The sequence below is a fragment of the Carex rostrata genome, chromosome 20, assembly GCF_964058835.1.
Source record: "Carex rostrata chromosome 20, lpCarRost1.2, whole genome shotgun sequence".
NCBI lineage: Eukaryota > Viridiplantae > Streptophyta > Magnoliopsida > Poales > Cyperaceae > Carex > Carex rostrata.
The window spans coordinates 1189442-1205988 of record NC_135937.1 but is presented as its reverse complement, the minus strand read 5'-3'; the positions used below and the strand labels follow the sequence as shown (position 1 = coordinate 1205988).

Sequence of the window (16547 nt, the reverse complement as noted above, 5' to 3'; positions counted from 1 at the left end):
CAGAAACGCCAATCATCAAGATCCAAATCTGAAATGGTATCATAATCTACTTTTCGTTCATAATTATCTATTTTATGAAGTAACCTAGCCTTAAGTCTCCTTTTTTCACCTCGAATATTTGAACTCCAACCTCTTAATTTTCTTCGTAAAAATTGCATTTTGAGTTTCCAACTTAAACCAAGATCATTTGTCAAATGGCTATCTAACCACCAAGAGTAAAGCAATTCATAAAAACCCTCATAGTCTAACCAAGACTTATCAAATCTAATTATTTTTGAAGGAGAAAATACTATGGCTTGTGTATCTAAAATGATAGGATTATGATCGGAATATGTTCTAGGTAAAGAAGAAAGACTAGCTAAATTAAAGTGAGAATTCCAAGAAGTAGAGCATAATACTCGATCTAATAAGGCTTGGGATGTTGAATTTAAAGACCGGGCCCAAGTAAATTTTCTGTCTGATAAAGACAGCTCCATTAATTGATTATGTCTAATAAAAGAATTAAATCTACTACTAATTATATGATTAAAAGTGGAACCAGTCCTCTCAGACCTTCTTCTAATCATATTAAAATCTCCCATAATAAGCCAAGCATCAATACCTAAATTACCTATGTCCTGCAATTCCAACAAAAAATCTCTTCTAGAAGCAGAATTTAGAGGACCATAAACAGTAGTAAAACACCATTCAAAATTATCTAGTTTATTCTTAACATGCAAAGTAATAGAAAATTGCCTAACATGAGAGGCAAGCAAAGAAAATAAATTGTCATTATATCCAAAAAGCAAACCCCCAGAAGCACCCTCAGAAGGCTTAAATTCCCATTTATTAATAGAGGTACTCAAAGCTCTCAAAGTCTGATCATGAAAACTATCTTTCTTAGTTTCTTGAATACATACCATATCAATTTTATTATCTCTAAGCATATCACTCAAGTATCATCTTTTAACCGACATTCCTAAACCCCTCGCATTCCAATTTAAAAATTTAACCATGGAAACTATTAGAATCCCTTAAATCATTAATACCTTGGGTGATGTCACTAATGTCAGAACTGGAAATATGACCTGTGCCTACATTATTATTAATTACAGACTCAAGTTTGTTCCTGGAAAGAGACCGAATAGATTGAACTGTTCGGATACTATCTTCTAAAGTATCGCCTAATTTAAAACCACTAACATCATATAATTTCACCAAATCCAAATCCGATAAGGAAGAATAAGGAAATTGGTCAATCAGAAATTGCATACCTGTTTTTGCCTTAACCGAAGGCTTAGCTAAGTCAGACCCTCCAACTTGAGCCTCTTTCGCCCCCACCAGTTGATTGAGTTTCACGCGGAGACTATTTCTGGTTTCATCCGAAGAGGTGGTAGTAGCCAAATGTTTACCCTTGCGCTTTTTCTCCTTCTCCAAACGAATAGCATTCTCCCAAGGATCCTTAGAATCATTGGATTGAGGTGGAGGGGGAGGAGGAGGAGGCACATCGGCCGGAAAAGAATTTGACCAAGGATCATAATCTAATCCATAACCCGGCCCTACCTCACTCGCCTCACCCCCATGATCAGAGAAATTCATTAAAGGAGAGAAACGATTATTGTTAACGCCCTCAAGAACAGAAATAAGTGGAGGTTGCAGCTGAGATGGTTGGTTAGATGAAGAAGGAGGTTGCTGTGAAGGTTTAGGAGGAGGCATATGAGGGTTAGGAGGCGGAGGGGATGGCTGAGAAGAAGGGCGGGATGGTGGCCGAGATGAGGTCGACAAGGGTGGTTGTTGCAGAAGATGCGGCATAGGGGTTGATTGCAAATTGGCTGATGGCTAGGGGTGTACAAAAATATTGTTGACCCATCCGACCCGTCTGACCCGTTCGACCCGATCCGTATTTTACTGGGTTGAGATGTTACTGGGTCGGGTACGGGTTGGATTTTGACAAACCCGTTATTCTGGGTTGGGTCATGGGTTTGCTCTTAATAACCCGTTTATACCCGGACCCGGCCTCAAACCTATGTGAAAAAATAATTCATTCAGTTTGACCCGTTACATGAAATAAATCACATAATATTTCTGTTGAAAGGATGAGCACTGTCCTCTGAGATATCTCATATTTTGCGTAACTTTTTGGAAAATCTCAACTAATCAAAGACGTTCTGTCCTCTGTCCTCTGTCCTCTGTCCTCTGAGATATCTCATATTTTGCGTGACTTTTTGGAAAATCTCAACTGTTCAAAGACTTTCTGCATGAATCTCAAAATATGAGATATCTCAAGGGATGCGGACTCGTTTAAGCTTTGATAAAAATTACAGAAGATATCTGTTGAAAGGATGATCCGCTGCATAAATTTGAATTGTTATGTTTTTTATTTCATGAATTTTATATGTGATTGTTATATGTCGTTGTTTTTTTTTTTAAGATGTTACATTCTAGATATGTTTTTTTTGTTATGAATGTTATATGTTAAATTATTTTTATTTTATTTATGTTTGTCACTTCTATTTGTATCTAGTTTTAATAAAAATAGTAAAAAGATATATAATAGATTTTCGATCAAAATTATAACCCGTTTAACCCGTCTAACCCGCATAACCCGTAATAACCCGTATATAAAAAAATAGATGGGTTGGGTTAGGTTATGGGTGGGTCAAGTAAATAATTTTTTTAACCCGGTATAATCGGGTTGAATTCAAATTTTAATAAAATATCTTTGACCCGCCCGTTGTACACCCCTACTGATGGCATAGGGGTTGATTACAAAGGGGCTGATGGCATAGGGGCTGATTGGAAAGGTGGCTGTTGCAGAGTATGTGGCATAGAGGCTGATGGCAAAGGGGGTTGCACCAGTAGTGGGTGAGAAAGAGGGTGAAAGGTAGTCGGCTGAGGTGGATGGAAGGTAGGCAGCTGAGGTAAAGGAGGCAAAGGCCGAACTGCAGGAAGGATTGGACCTGGCCGAGCAATAGGATGGAATGAACCTTGCCGAGCATTAGGATGGGCAGGACCTTGCCGAGGATGGCGAACCCGGCTTTGAGGCACACGACTTTCACCCTCGACCACAAATTGAATCCAATAATACCGGTAGATGCCATCCGGTCCTAAAAATAGCATCTTACGACAAGGGGGAATGTCCGACCTTTCGGAAACACCGAGTTTGAGACGTAAATACTTCAGATTTTCCTTCTCCTTTGATAAAGGGTCAACTTGAATGACACCGTCTGTTAAAGTTAAAAAAACTCTTAAATGACTGGGCCACTAATATATTATACAAGTACTGTATAACGTAATTTACTTTTTATAATAGCTTAATAAGGAAAGCAGGACTTCTTTTATCAACCTATCAAGATTGACGGAGACATGGCCAACCTCTAATAAAATTCCTGTCGGAAATTCAAGAAGTGTGTTCTTGGGCCTTGGCCCGTTGGATCTTCTCTTGATGGATCTCTCCTCCGTGTTATGTGATTTGGAATCATCTCTGGTGCGTTTTTTCTCCTGTGCTAAACTGGTAGCGGAGCTTTCCCGTTCTACAGCAGCTCCTTCCACTCAGCCATGCTTGATCCAACCCCCTCTTCCCTCCGAACCTCATCCATCTCTCTCCAGTACTAGCGGGGCTCAGTCCCTGCCTAGTGGCGACACCTCCAGATCAGCCGACGCATTCCAATCCGTTTCCCTTTTGGCGAACTCTCCAGCTCCACCGAAGCCTCCAGATCAGCCACAACCCCCAGATCCATTTACCTATTGGCGACCCCATACTAGAGGCCTTATTTTTGGAACTCCATTGCCGAAGCCTCTCAATGCTCCCTCTAATTTTCCCCCAATTTCTAAGGTTTTTTCTGAATCTGACAATCTCCGCTCCAAATTGAAGTCTATTGCTTCTCTCTCTCAAAAGGGTATTTCAGTTTGCTTTAGATGTGGAGATTCCGGGCATCTGGCTCGTTCTTGCCATAACGCCTTGGTTTGTTTTGCTTGTAAGAAGGTGGGCCATCGTTCCCATAGCTGCCCCTCTATTGCCAAGATGACTTCTTCTCGACCTCAGCTAACTAAGGAGATGAAAGAGCTTGGGAGTTCATTGCCCATTATGCGCTTTGCTAGCACTCAAGCCATTCGGGATTTTGATATAAAATTGCGTCGGGACATTGTGATTAAAGATACCTATGGTAAAGGGGCTGCTTTCATCAGTTCACAGCTAGCTGATCGATTTCCTATGGATAACTTCAAGTGGACAGCTGTGCCTCTCACCGACGACTCTTTCTTGATTACCCCTCCTGATCCATTCTGGCATAAGATTGCCTTAGAGGAAGGTAAAATTCTTTTAGGAGACATTGTTTTTCCACTCGAAGGTTTTGACCCGATTAAGTTTGATGGGGGTTGGCTGCCTCAATCGTTTTGGGTAAAGATTTACGGATTGCCATCTCCATTCCTTATTGGCTCCGAATTTGAGCGCTTGGCCAGAATTAAATACTTGAGCACAAAAGTGTAAAAGATTGACTAATTAATTCTCAGATATGGTCCTTTATATAAAGAGCAAGATAATCTTGAACTGTGAATGGTTATTAGAGCATTTTCATCTTCTAATTGTAACAAATGAATTTATTTTCCATATAAGTATTTAAGCAGCCTTTTTTTCACATTAACTTCATATTTTAATTTCACAGGCATGACAAAAATAAATAATTTTCAGAATTAAATTTCAGTAATTTATATACAACTGTCACATTAACTTTTGTAATTATTTTGCAATTGAGAAGGGAGATGAAGATGCTATTGTATTTTAGTAATTTAATGCATATGACATTCACTATTGACCAAAAAAATATTGAGGTGTTAATTACCTTCCATTTAGTTTTATAAAATAACTATGCAACCAATAAAAAAATTTTGTATCACACAACTAAACTCATCTTGATTCTGCATCGTTTGATACCTTTGGTCCATAGAAGTTCATCGGTTTGATTTCATGGAGGCTAGAAAGAAGGTCGTTTGCTGCTTTCTCTTCATGCTACTTCTTACAACCTTTGGTACACACACTCTCCCTTCCTACGGTTTAATCGGTGGAAAAAAATAGTTTGTGAAGAAAATTATGTGAAAATTGGGCTACCTTTTTTTCATATATATATATATATATATATTTTAATTTTGTGCAAGTAAAACAAAACTGTTCCCCGAAAAATTATTATTTTTCTTCAATTTCTAAGAAATCAAGCGGGTCCTAAGAAACGGATCCCCACTTCGACTTAAAAAATAATTTTGTTGTTTACGATTGGAATGTACTTTTTTCTAATACAAAATTGTACTTGTAATCCAAAATGAATGTAAATTAAAATTCTACTCTAAAATTTTAAGTTATATTTAACCGACTCTAATATATTTTCCGGTTCCGTCCCTACCATGAAAAGCAATTATAATATAAAAATTGTCTTAAAGTGTCAAACAATGAAAGAAAAATTATATCTACAGCGAAAAATCTTGCATATTTCATTTGCCATTACCTGATTGTTTCACATGAGCTCGGATCCTATGCTTTATCTTACCATTTGAATTTGAATATAAACTGTCCGATCATAATTCGGATCAATCTGACCTAAATTTGTAATGTACGGAATTCTTTAAGATTCATGTTAAAATATAACAAAAAGGACGGATTCAAACTCAAACGATTAGTGACCGCCGCTGAGGAAGAAGCTTTCCATTGCTATGGATTTCCAAAATCATACAGAACACCTTTTTGCCATCAACCCAAGTGTCGTCCAGCGTGTCTCCGAGAGGGCTATGCATCAGGGAAATGCATTTTTTATTTTGGCATGACTTCTCTTTGCAAGAGGAAAGAATGTAGCTAGAATCAATCAGTCAATGCAAGTTTATGTAAGCGAATAAATGTTAAGTTAATAAAGTGCTCTTCAGTTTCCTTTCCTTTTGCTTTTCTTTCTTTGTTTAGTTATTTTAGAAGCAGCCCCTTCGCAACATGCTCCTTGGGCCTTCAAATTTTTTTTTATAATGTTGTTTTGACTAGGAGTGTCAATGTTACGATACGGGTAGGGTGGAAGTAGGAACGGAGTCAAAATTTTGAATTATGAAAGTTAAATATATATATGATGATCAATTATATAAAATTTTTGTACATATCACAGAAGTCAATTTTATATTTCTTGATATTTTACTCTAAATTATATAGAAAATCATACACAATATAAAAAAAAAAAATTAAAAAATGGGGTTCAATTGACTATCACATTTTCTCTTTACCTCTGTCACTGGATGGAAGCATTTTCATATCCATAGCTACTAAGAATTGATTTCACTACTAAGAATTGATCTTACCCATAACTATTAAGAATTGACATTACTCTATCCTATCCTTACCTGTTAAAATTATCAGATAACAAAACATTAGTAGAGAAATAACGAATAAAACTAATATAATAATTAGTTTTATTATATTTTATAAATAGAACATCAAACAATCATTCATTTCACAAAATGTGCAATCAAATCAAACTAAATTTTTTTTTAATAAAGCAAAATAATTCAAAAACACGAAAATTTGTTTGGATAGATTCAATTATTTAACTAAATAACAAAACATGCAAATAAAAGTAATATGTATAATATTTTTTTTAATAAAAACATGCAATTTAATCAATAACAGAAGTACATCTCTAATTATTGCTCAAATAATATCATATAAATTATCATACAAATAAATTTCATTATAACTAATTATTACTCAAACATTATTATATAATTATCCTACAGGATAATGGGTACGAAATAACCTTCACATATATCCTTATCCATTTAGCTAACGAAAACAAATTTGATCCATACTCATTCTCGATAAATTAACAAAAAAAAATCTTATCATATCCGTCTTATTAAATATAGTACGAATACGATAAACGGTTAAAATAATATCATTGACACCCCTAGTTTTGACTTCATGAAGTGTACGGGTCTTATATTTTTTTTATATGAACTTATTGTTTGTGTATTATATAAAATCAAAACAACACAGGTAATATGATTTTGGATGAGTTTAAGTCAACAATTTTATAAAAACTGGCATACTGTTACAAACATAGTCAATTTTGCTTGTACTTTACCGAAACATTTACAAATAACATTCTTGTTAGTTTTTAGTGCACTCAGCTGGATCATCTGGAAATTAAGGAATGAACTTTGCTTTCAAAAACATTCAAATAAAACATTTAGATCCATTATCCTAATGATTGTTGCTCTCACCAACTACTGGACAGCTCTGGTGAAACGTCAAGCAAAGGAGCTGATTCCACTTTGGCTGCCAGAGACTATTGAGGAGATCCGCTCCGCATCTGGGACCCAGAAGATACACAAATGGTTTTGTACCAGCTATCAGAGGAGGAAACTACACCATCTACGGAGATTTGATACTTGCATTTACTTATCTAGCTTTTAGATTAGTCTAGTCTGTTATGCATATTTTGTGTTGAATGGTATGTGATATATTTTGGTAGTCAAGCGAGTCAATAACTCTCTAGGAATTAGGAGTAACAGACAGTAATACTTGGTTTTGCTTTTATCTCTATGACTTTTGGTTCTGTACTGGTTCGGGTTTCTTTAATGAAACGGGCATTAGTCTTTTATCAAAAAAAAAAAAAACACGGGTAATATATTTATCTGGGTTCAGATTATTAATTACTGTAATCTAAAGCTTCATTTCGTCGAAGGCGAAAAAGTTCAATGTTCGATCTGAGCTATTGGATCCGTATCAAAATTATGCACTCAATTTAATTCCACGAACGATTTATAATTTTAAATTTTTACGCGAATCGAACTGTCCAACCGGATATCTGAATTCTGAAGTCCCGAGGTATTGCAACTTGTTTTTCCGGAAACCCATTTTTACAGCGTGATTTTTGGTGCGTACAGCGTTTGAATTTTTTACGGACCAAAATGTCCCTACAACGAAGTAATGGAAAAAGAGAAAACAGAACAGGAGATGAGCTGGACAGAAACCTTTTAGTCCATCAAAAAATCGAACGCTGTACGCATCAAGCATCAAAAATTACTCTGTAAAAATGGATTCCCTATTTTCCCCGCTCCATCTGAAGTCCATCGAATAACCCCGCTCTCGGTTTTTCCCTTTTTATCTTCTACTAATTTTTTGTGCACTGCTAACTTGTTAATTCCATCAAAGCATGCATGAGGTATTGACTCGTTTTCCCAAATGAAAAAAAAAAATTCTAGGTCCACCAAAGAATCCAGCCCATTAAATTCGAGGACAGTACCGTGGATCTCAGGCCCACAAAATTGACGAGTTGGTCTGATGTTAGAAGCGAATAACAATTTTAAAAAATAATTTACAAATCAAAAAAATTCCACTGATGAGGATGCTGAAGCAAGCTATTCGACTGGTTTTTAGATTTCTCTTCTTCTTTTTCTTTTTTTTCTTTGATCTTTTGTGCTTTCAAATAAGCAATTCAAATGTTTGGTCATTTTTAGCAGCTCATGTTCATAGCGTTTTAGTATTGGCAACCAAGATATGGCCAATAAAATAATTTTATCGGAGCTATCACGGTGAAATTTTGGAAACGCTATCCTCTGCGGAGGTTTTATCTGTGGTGGTTTTGATCTGGTCCGTTCGTTTCGGATCGGACGAGCTGGATTACGGGTTCACCAAATTTTGATTTTTTTTTTAAATTCGGGCAAGATCTGATCTGGTCCGTCCGATCCGAAACGAACGGACCAGATCAAAACCACCACAGGAAAACCTCCGCAGAGGATACGCTCTCATTTCGACCATGCAACCTAGAAATCCACACCTTCTCATGAATCTGGTCATATTGCCAGATTTTATTACTTTCATGTTAACTTGAAATCAACAAAAAAAAAAAAAAAAATCATTTGATTTTTTTTTTTTTTGTTATTCATCATAATCAGAAATCATATGAGAAGCTATTTTCAGAGAAGAGCAAGTTTGTTAAACTAATTAAAAGAAAACTGATCATAGAAAATAAACTAACAAGAAGCCAAACCCTGCAAATTGTATAAAAATCTAAATACGGAGGTGCTAATTATTGAACTGGGAATTTGGGATCTCCGGTCGTGAATTGCAGCACCAATCAGACGGAGAAGGCTGCATTGAGATGATGAGATTCATGAACTTTTGTTGAAATTCTCATAAAATCTCCCATAAAATGTGTTGCAGCAATTTGTCTAAGGATTCCCGTATGCTACATAATTATTAATCTTTTTTAAGAGTTCAGAAATTCAAATATTCCGTAGACATAAAATATAGATGCGAATTTAATGATCCCTCAATATAATCAGGACAGATCCAAAATCCAGTCAGCATGCATAGCCACCTCACAATTTTAACATTTTTAATTATGTATATTGAATTTTAATAGATTTTTTAGAAGATTTTATATATACAAGTCCTTCATAAAATATTAAATGTGTGCATATAATTTATTAGTTAGGATTTCATTTTATGATTGTAGAGATTTGTATTTAAAATTCAGAGACCACATATTCATATGATGTATTTTACATTTGAGCTTCCAATTTTAAGTTTTTAGATCCTCCCTTGTATATAACATCAAAAAGGAAAGCAAAAAAGAGTGATACAGTATCTGGAAAGCTCTGGTCGAGTCATCAGGATGTTTAAAGTTTAAACTAATTTCTTAGAGCATCTACATCTCTAAAATTCAACAGGATTTCTAAATAACTATTAACTACTTTTTAGAAATTATGGTCTCTAAAGTTTCTAACTCTTACATCCCTGAAACTCATTTTAGAGTTTCTATTAAGCCACGTTAGCAACAGATTAAAAAAGAGAAACAATTTGAGCTAATCATTTAATCAACATAGAGTTTATAAACAGTTTCTTAATAAGAAATTTTCCTGCATAGTTTCTAAATAAGAAACTCTCCCACATCCCTGAAACTAAATTAGAAATTACCACATCAGATTAGAAATCCTAATAGTTTCAGGGATGTAGATGCTCTTAGGCTGCTAATTAAATAGAGTTGTTCGTGAACAAATGAGTCAAACAATTAACAAACTAATATTGAATGGGCTATAATACGAACAAGGACCGAAGTTCTGTTCATGTCCATATTAATTCTTAAATATGAACCGAATCTGAACAGGTAATGAACAACCCGTTGAACATCCTCTATGTCGAGTGTCAACCATATTGAAGATCCACAAAGATTTTTTTTTTTTTGTACAATCACATTTTTATGTATACTCAGATATTTATTCTTGCATTTACTAACAGTAAGGTATAGGATGGGATAAACTTAAGAGGAAGTGACATAATTTTATAATAATTTTAAACTACAAGAATATTTTTGTATTTTTTTTTCTGGAAAATTATACTATAAAAGATCTATTTTTGAACCCTTTTTGAACAAGAAAAGGCAAGTGTCACTGCTATCCGTCAAACCCTTCGCTCCTCCTTGCATGGTCATCTATGCATTCCTATAATATCATTTTTCCTTGGATTGATACACATATTACAGCATCAAATTTAATCATGTACCAGACGCGATAACTAATTAATTATATAGTTTTTTTCTTTGACACGCTGTACTGAGCTGGAAATCCAGATTTGCATAATTGACCTTTTTGGGCCCCACCTTGTACAATTGGCTCTTTGGTTTTTCTCAGGTCTTGTTTGAGTCTTTTGGCGGACAAAATGAACTCCACCAATTCAAAAGAGAACATACGAGACTCAGACCATTTTGTTGCTTAGCACATATGAAACCAAATAGTATTTATAATTCAACAGAGAAAAAAATATAATGCAAGAATAAGACCATTTTGTTGCTTAGCACATATGAAACCAAATAATATTTATAATTCAACAGAGAAAAATTATAATGCAAGAATAAGACCATTTTGTTGCTTAGCACATATGAAACCAAATAATATTTATAATTCAACAGAGAAAAATTATAATGCAAGAATAAGACCATTTTGTTGCTTAGCACATATGAAACCAAATAATATTTATAATTCAACAGAGAAAAATTATAATGCAAGAATAAGACCATTTTGTTGTATAGCACAGCATTTATAAATATCTTCTTCTAACACACATATCGAGTGTTACCTTACTGAACTTACCAACTCTTTGGAGTACAATTATTTAGAAATTTTGGATAGCAAATAAATTAATTAAAATAAATCAAATTCAAATTGTACTATTCGGATGGTGAAATCGTTGTTTTTAAGTGTATTTCGTTTTTATTATGTCACATTCGAAGAATCACTACCAAATAATTTAGAATTATTGCCTCTCATGAGCAGAATTATGAAAATGACCGATAATAACTGTACAACATGAGAAGGGTTCAAATGCCTCCATGTTTTTGTCTCCATCATGCCTCCATCTCTCTCCATCATTTTCAAAGTTCAAATAGTCGATCCGAACTGCTCAACCTAACCTCCATACTAAAATGTGTTTGGAGACCAAATTTTATATGTTTAGGAATTTTTTTACTATTTTTTTAGATAGGTACAAAAATACTGTTTTTAGATGGTTCAGATTTACTGATTTTGTACCTATCTAAAAAAATAGTAAAAAAATTCCTAAAAATATAAAATTTGGTCTCCAAACATATTTTAGTATGGAGGTTAGATTGAGCGGTTCGGATCGACTATTTGAACTTTGAAAATGATGGAGAGAGATGGAGGCATGATGGAGGCACAAAAACATGGAGGCATTTGAACCCTCCTCGTACAACATTCAGCAGTTGCACCTGACAGCCACTCTCTGGTATTTTAAAAAAACATTCAGCAGTTGAATTAATAATTTGACTAAATTGACAAAATAGAAAATGGAGAATAAATAAAAAATATTCACTTTTCATGGGAGCGAAATTTGTTTTTTCTTTATTTCCAGGATGCAAAAAGAGAAAAAAATTAAAGTCATACATGTCTATATATATAGAGTAAAGCTATTGTGTTCTATATATGCTCCCTGTAAGAAGACATGATAAACATAATTCTAAAATCTATCGGATTGACTTCAAATGAGTAATCTAAACTATTAAAATCGATCTACTTTATTACTGATGTATGTATAGACAAAATTTTAAAATTTATTTAATTTAAAGTCAAGCGGTCAAAAAAATAAAGTTTAATAAGTTATTTGGGGACATTCATTTTTCATCATTTTTTGACGGCTTTACTTTATGCTAAATAAATTTGAAAATATCAAAATTTTATATGTACACGCATCACTCGTGAAATAGATTAGTTTCAACGGGTTAGATTCATCGTTTGAAGCTGATTTGATATATTTTAAAGTTATGCTAACCAAACCTTTTTGATGAGCTTTGCGCAGACAAGTTTTGCTCCATCTCCATATCGAGATACCAAATATAAGAGAGAGATAGACTAATTAATCAGCCTATTCAGAATTGATGGGAAAAGGAAAAGAGAAAAAAAAAACGCATCAGAAAGATGCGGTTAAGAGATGTCACAGAAAAAGTTATTAATGAATAATTAATAAATAATAATAAGCAAAACAACCTACAATTATGGAATACAATTTCATTTTAACTCTCAAATTTCTTCGAATATCACAAATGAAGATGTTAGGCAAATATAGTGCAATGAAAATTTTGAATTTTTTTGGAATTTAAGTTTTAACACTAATTTCACTTGCTAAATGACATAAAGTTCCAGCGATAAATTATAATAAACATCTTTGTCGTACAAGTCAATTATTAAATTTGGTCCAATATGTACTAGCAAATAGTGCATCGACAATGTATATACATGCATTGCTTGGCACGAAAACATGTGGTAGATGCAAAGTCGTTTTCGAATATATCTTCATCTATAATAAGAAAGAACAAACATAATTAAACACAGAGTTCAGGTTCATGGAAAATACTAATAATAATATAATATAATCTGCAGCAACGCCTGATAGAGTACTTGACTAATTCACACAAACACAATTTTCAGAATTAATTACGACTGCCAACCAGACTTGGATTATTTAATATATATATTTGCGTTTAAAACAAAAATATCTCTTTTAAGTTATAACTAAAAAATGTAATCAACTGCTTGCGTACGCACACACAAAAACAACTACTAATTAACAATTCCATATATAGAAGATTAGAAGTACGTACGTCAAATAAGTAAGATACGGATCGAATAAGGTGTTTATGTATTTGTATCGGTCTAAGTGTGTCTTATCTATATTCAATCCTTACTCATTAAACATTAGCATATATTATCCGTATTTTATTATATTATCGGTTAAGATCAACGTATAAATTGAAGAATGAAGAATAATGATTATCAAATAATAATAACTTATATAATTTAATTTAAAAATATAGCATACAAATGAATATATTAAATTAAACACATTATGTACATAATATCATAAAACATATATACAAAAATATAATTATCGTTCTCAAGTTTTAAACATATATATATATAAATTATTTATTTTAAAAAATATAAATTATTGTATAAATTAATCATGCCATAATATGATAATAATAATTAATATTATATAGCTAAATATATGAAAACAAATAATCATACGTTATTTTGCATGTATTAATTATTTTTTAAGATAATAATTATGAAATAAATTTTATTCATACTATTAACCGAATACGACGTAAATAAATAATGAGTTCTATTGACAATCATTAATTAAAGGGAGCCTTCGGTTTACCTCGCTAATAAGGGACCTAAGTAATTAACACCTTGTTTGGATGGAGAGTAAAAAAAGGGAGGGAATGGAAAGAAAATAAAACTTTCCGTTGAATCATGTTTTGTTGATAAAATTATGTCGGAGGCAAAGGGTACAGGAGATAAAAGGTTTAATCTTGTATCATTGCAATTAAAAGAATAGGTTTCCCTTTCAATTTGAGGTGTAACAGATGGAAATAAATTTTATTGCAAATATTTTTAGAAAAAATAATACAAATGCCCAATATACATCTTACCTATATAATTCTCATACAAGTTTTTTTTGTCACAATCTTACAATATTCACCGAATTTCTCATTAACATTCTAAATTTTAATCAATCAAGCAAAAAAATAAGACGGAAAAAAAGTTAAATTTATTTTTCTTCATTAATCATTCAAACACAAAAAAGTTAAATATGTTAATCTTCTTTTCTATTCCATTCTATTCTCTTATATTCTTCACCTCCCTTTCCTTCCTTACTCTCCATCCAAACATAAAAATGGGCTTGCTATTTGATTCCTTTTGGAAAAACATGAGAATACGAGTAGGGTTGTAAACGAATCAAACCAAATCAAACTTATTCTAGTTTGAGTTTGAGTTTAAATAAAATTCGAACTGAACTGGTTTAATTTGTTTCAGAACGAATTTCAATCGAACGAGTTAATTGCGAAAAAAATTTCAAATTGAAATCAATCAAATCACGAACTACGAGCTTTTTTGACAGCCCTAAATACAAGGATGACAAACATTAATTATCCTCATCTATTCATTTGGTCCCATACATATTAAATAGTTTGATAACCAATATGTGAGGTATTTAAACATATGTTATTTTGGTTTCATCACTATTCACTACATTACATTGTATTTCACAATTCACGATGCAAAAATTGAGATCATACAATTAGTTAAGTGGATTGAATTCGTGAGAAATGCAATTATGCGCACCAGCATTTGCATTTGCACACTTGCACTGATGCCTGTGTGGACTGGAAAGCAGCAGCAAAAGAAATTAAGCCACTTATAGGAACATATATCAATTATTATGCATGAGCTTTAATTTACCCAAGTTGTGGTGTATCAGCCTAGATTAATACCATATCTCTTGCATATTTCAGAAATTATTACAACATTGCATAACATCATATATATTATATATATTTTTTTTTTTAAATGAAGGGCAGAGGCTGCCGTATTTTATTCATATGCATAACATCATATATAGGTAAGAATATCCAAAATTGAGGAATCATAATTTTCCTTTTCCTTTAGCGCCCCTTAAAAGTGCAAATGAAATTCGATTTACATTATTTATATACATAGGCCCTAACGTTCAAATTCATTAAATTAATCAATCGTACTCACATGATATAACAAACCAAATATATATATATAATTCCCAAGTCATTGATTATATATAATTATTCTCGATTCACTCATGCATGGCCTTGAAGATAAATTAAGGCTACAAATGCAAGCAAGCTCACTTAGTCCTCTCTTTGAGCCACGAGAAAATCACCTCAAAACCCACCTCCAGAATCTCCTTACCTTCACCAATCAACTGGTGCCACATGCCTGGTAAGACTTTTAAAGTCTTATCCGTGCTGGCTGCCAGATCATACACCAGCTCAGCCGACTCCACATCACACACCGCATCGTCCTCTCCATGCAAAACCAATAACGGCAACTCAACTTCCATGCATTTTCTCCCTACCTCTTCACAAACCCTAAGCAACTCTAGCGCAGTAGAAGCAGGCGGGTACTCAAATGACCGTTTTGCCCTTGGGCATCGCCTTACTAATTCTCTCTTCCACTTCTCTTTGTAAGACCTCTCCACTAAGTTGCCGGCCACAACTACACGCCAATTCGGTGCCACCATGGCAGCAGCTGGGAGTAACTTTTCAAGTGGCCACACTGGCTTGAAATCACGCGACACGCCACACATGGCTCCGTTTAGCACCAGGCCACGCCATTCCTCCTTTTGCCTAAGGGATATAAACATGGCAATGGCACCACCTAAAGATTCACCGTAGAGGAATGCCGGTAGGTGGCTGTTGCTGGCACGTACATCATCAAAGAACTGTATGCAGTTGTCGATGACAGGTGCCACACTAGGGATGTGTCCACGTGGTCCTTCGGATCTCCCATGGCCCGGTAGATCTATGGCACAGACATGAAACCCTAGCTTGGCGATAGCTACAGCAGTGGTCTCAAACACCCAGCCACTCTCAGATGCATAGCCATGGACCATAGCGACAATGCCACGTGGCGGGTAGGCTGGTGATTGGGTGACCGGGCTCCATGTTTGTGTATAGAGCTTGGTTTTAAATTTAGTTTTGGTGGAAATAAAAGAGTATGAATGGAGAACTTGGTGTTTTTGGTAGAACTCTTCTAGTGTGAGATCACCAAAGGGGCTTGTTTTGTTGGCATGGAGAATAGGATGATACATGTTACATGTACATGTGTATGCACAATGACAAACCAATTAAGTGACCAAGCGGGATGTGCGCGCTAATTGGGTAATATATAGGTGTCTGAATAGATAACTCGATCATTAGGCCGAATAATATCTCCGATAGCGTTATTCAATGGGGATTGGGGGAGATCCTTTGATATACTACCTCCAAAGGATTGTTGCTAACTATGGGATGAGTCACAATAGATCTACACATATTCTAGAAAGAAACACCATTCAGTGAGTTCTCTGAGTTCCACACAAAAAGGATGATGTTAAATGGCTCGAGGCATTGTCATTGCGAAATGAAACACATGATTAATTAGGTGACGCTTTCAAACGACATGATTATCATTTTTCTCTCAAATTCTTATATTGACATTAA

At 34.1% G+C, this 16547-nt stretch overlaps 1 protein-coding gene across 1 annotated transcript; it reads right to left on the bottom strand.

Annotated features, from left to right (window-relative positions):
- Window positions 1-15045: 15045 nt before the first annotated feature.
- LOC144572478 (caffeoylshikimate esterase-like) lies at window positions 15046-16227 on the bottom strand. The gene has a single exon (XM_078322068.1). The coding sequence runs from the start codon at window positions 16154-16156 to the stop codon at window positions 15191-15193; it is 966 nt and encodes a 321-aa protein (XP_078178194.1). The 5' UTR covers window positions 16157-16227; the 3' UTR covers window positions 15046-15190.
- Between the last annotated feature and the right edge of the window lie 320 nt (window positions 16228-16547).

Excerpts from the sequence above, each read along its gene's own strand:
- LOC144572478 (XM_078322068.1), bottom strand. The coding sequence starts at position 16,156 with ATGTATCATCCTATTCTCCATGCCAACAAAACAAGCCCCTTTGGTGAT.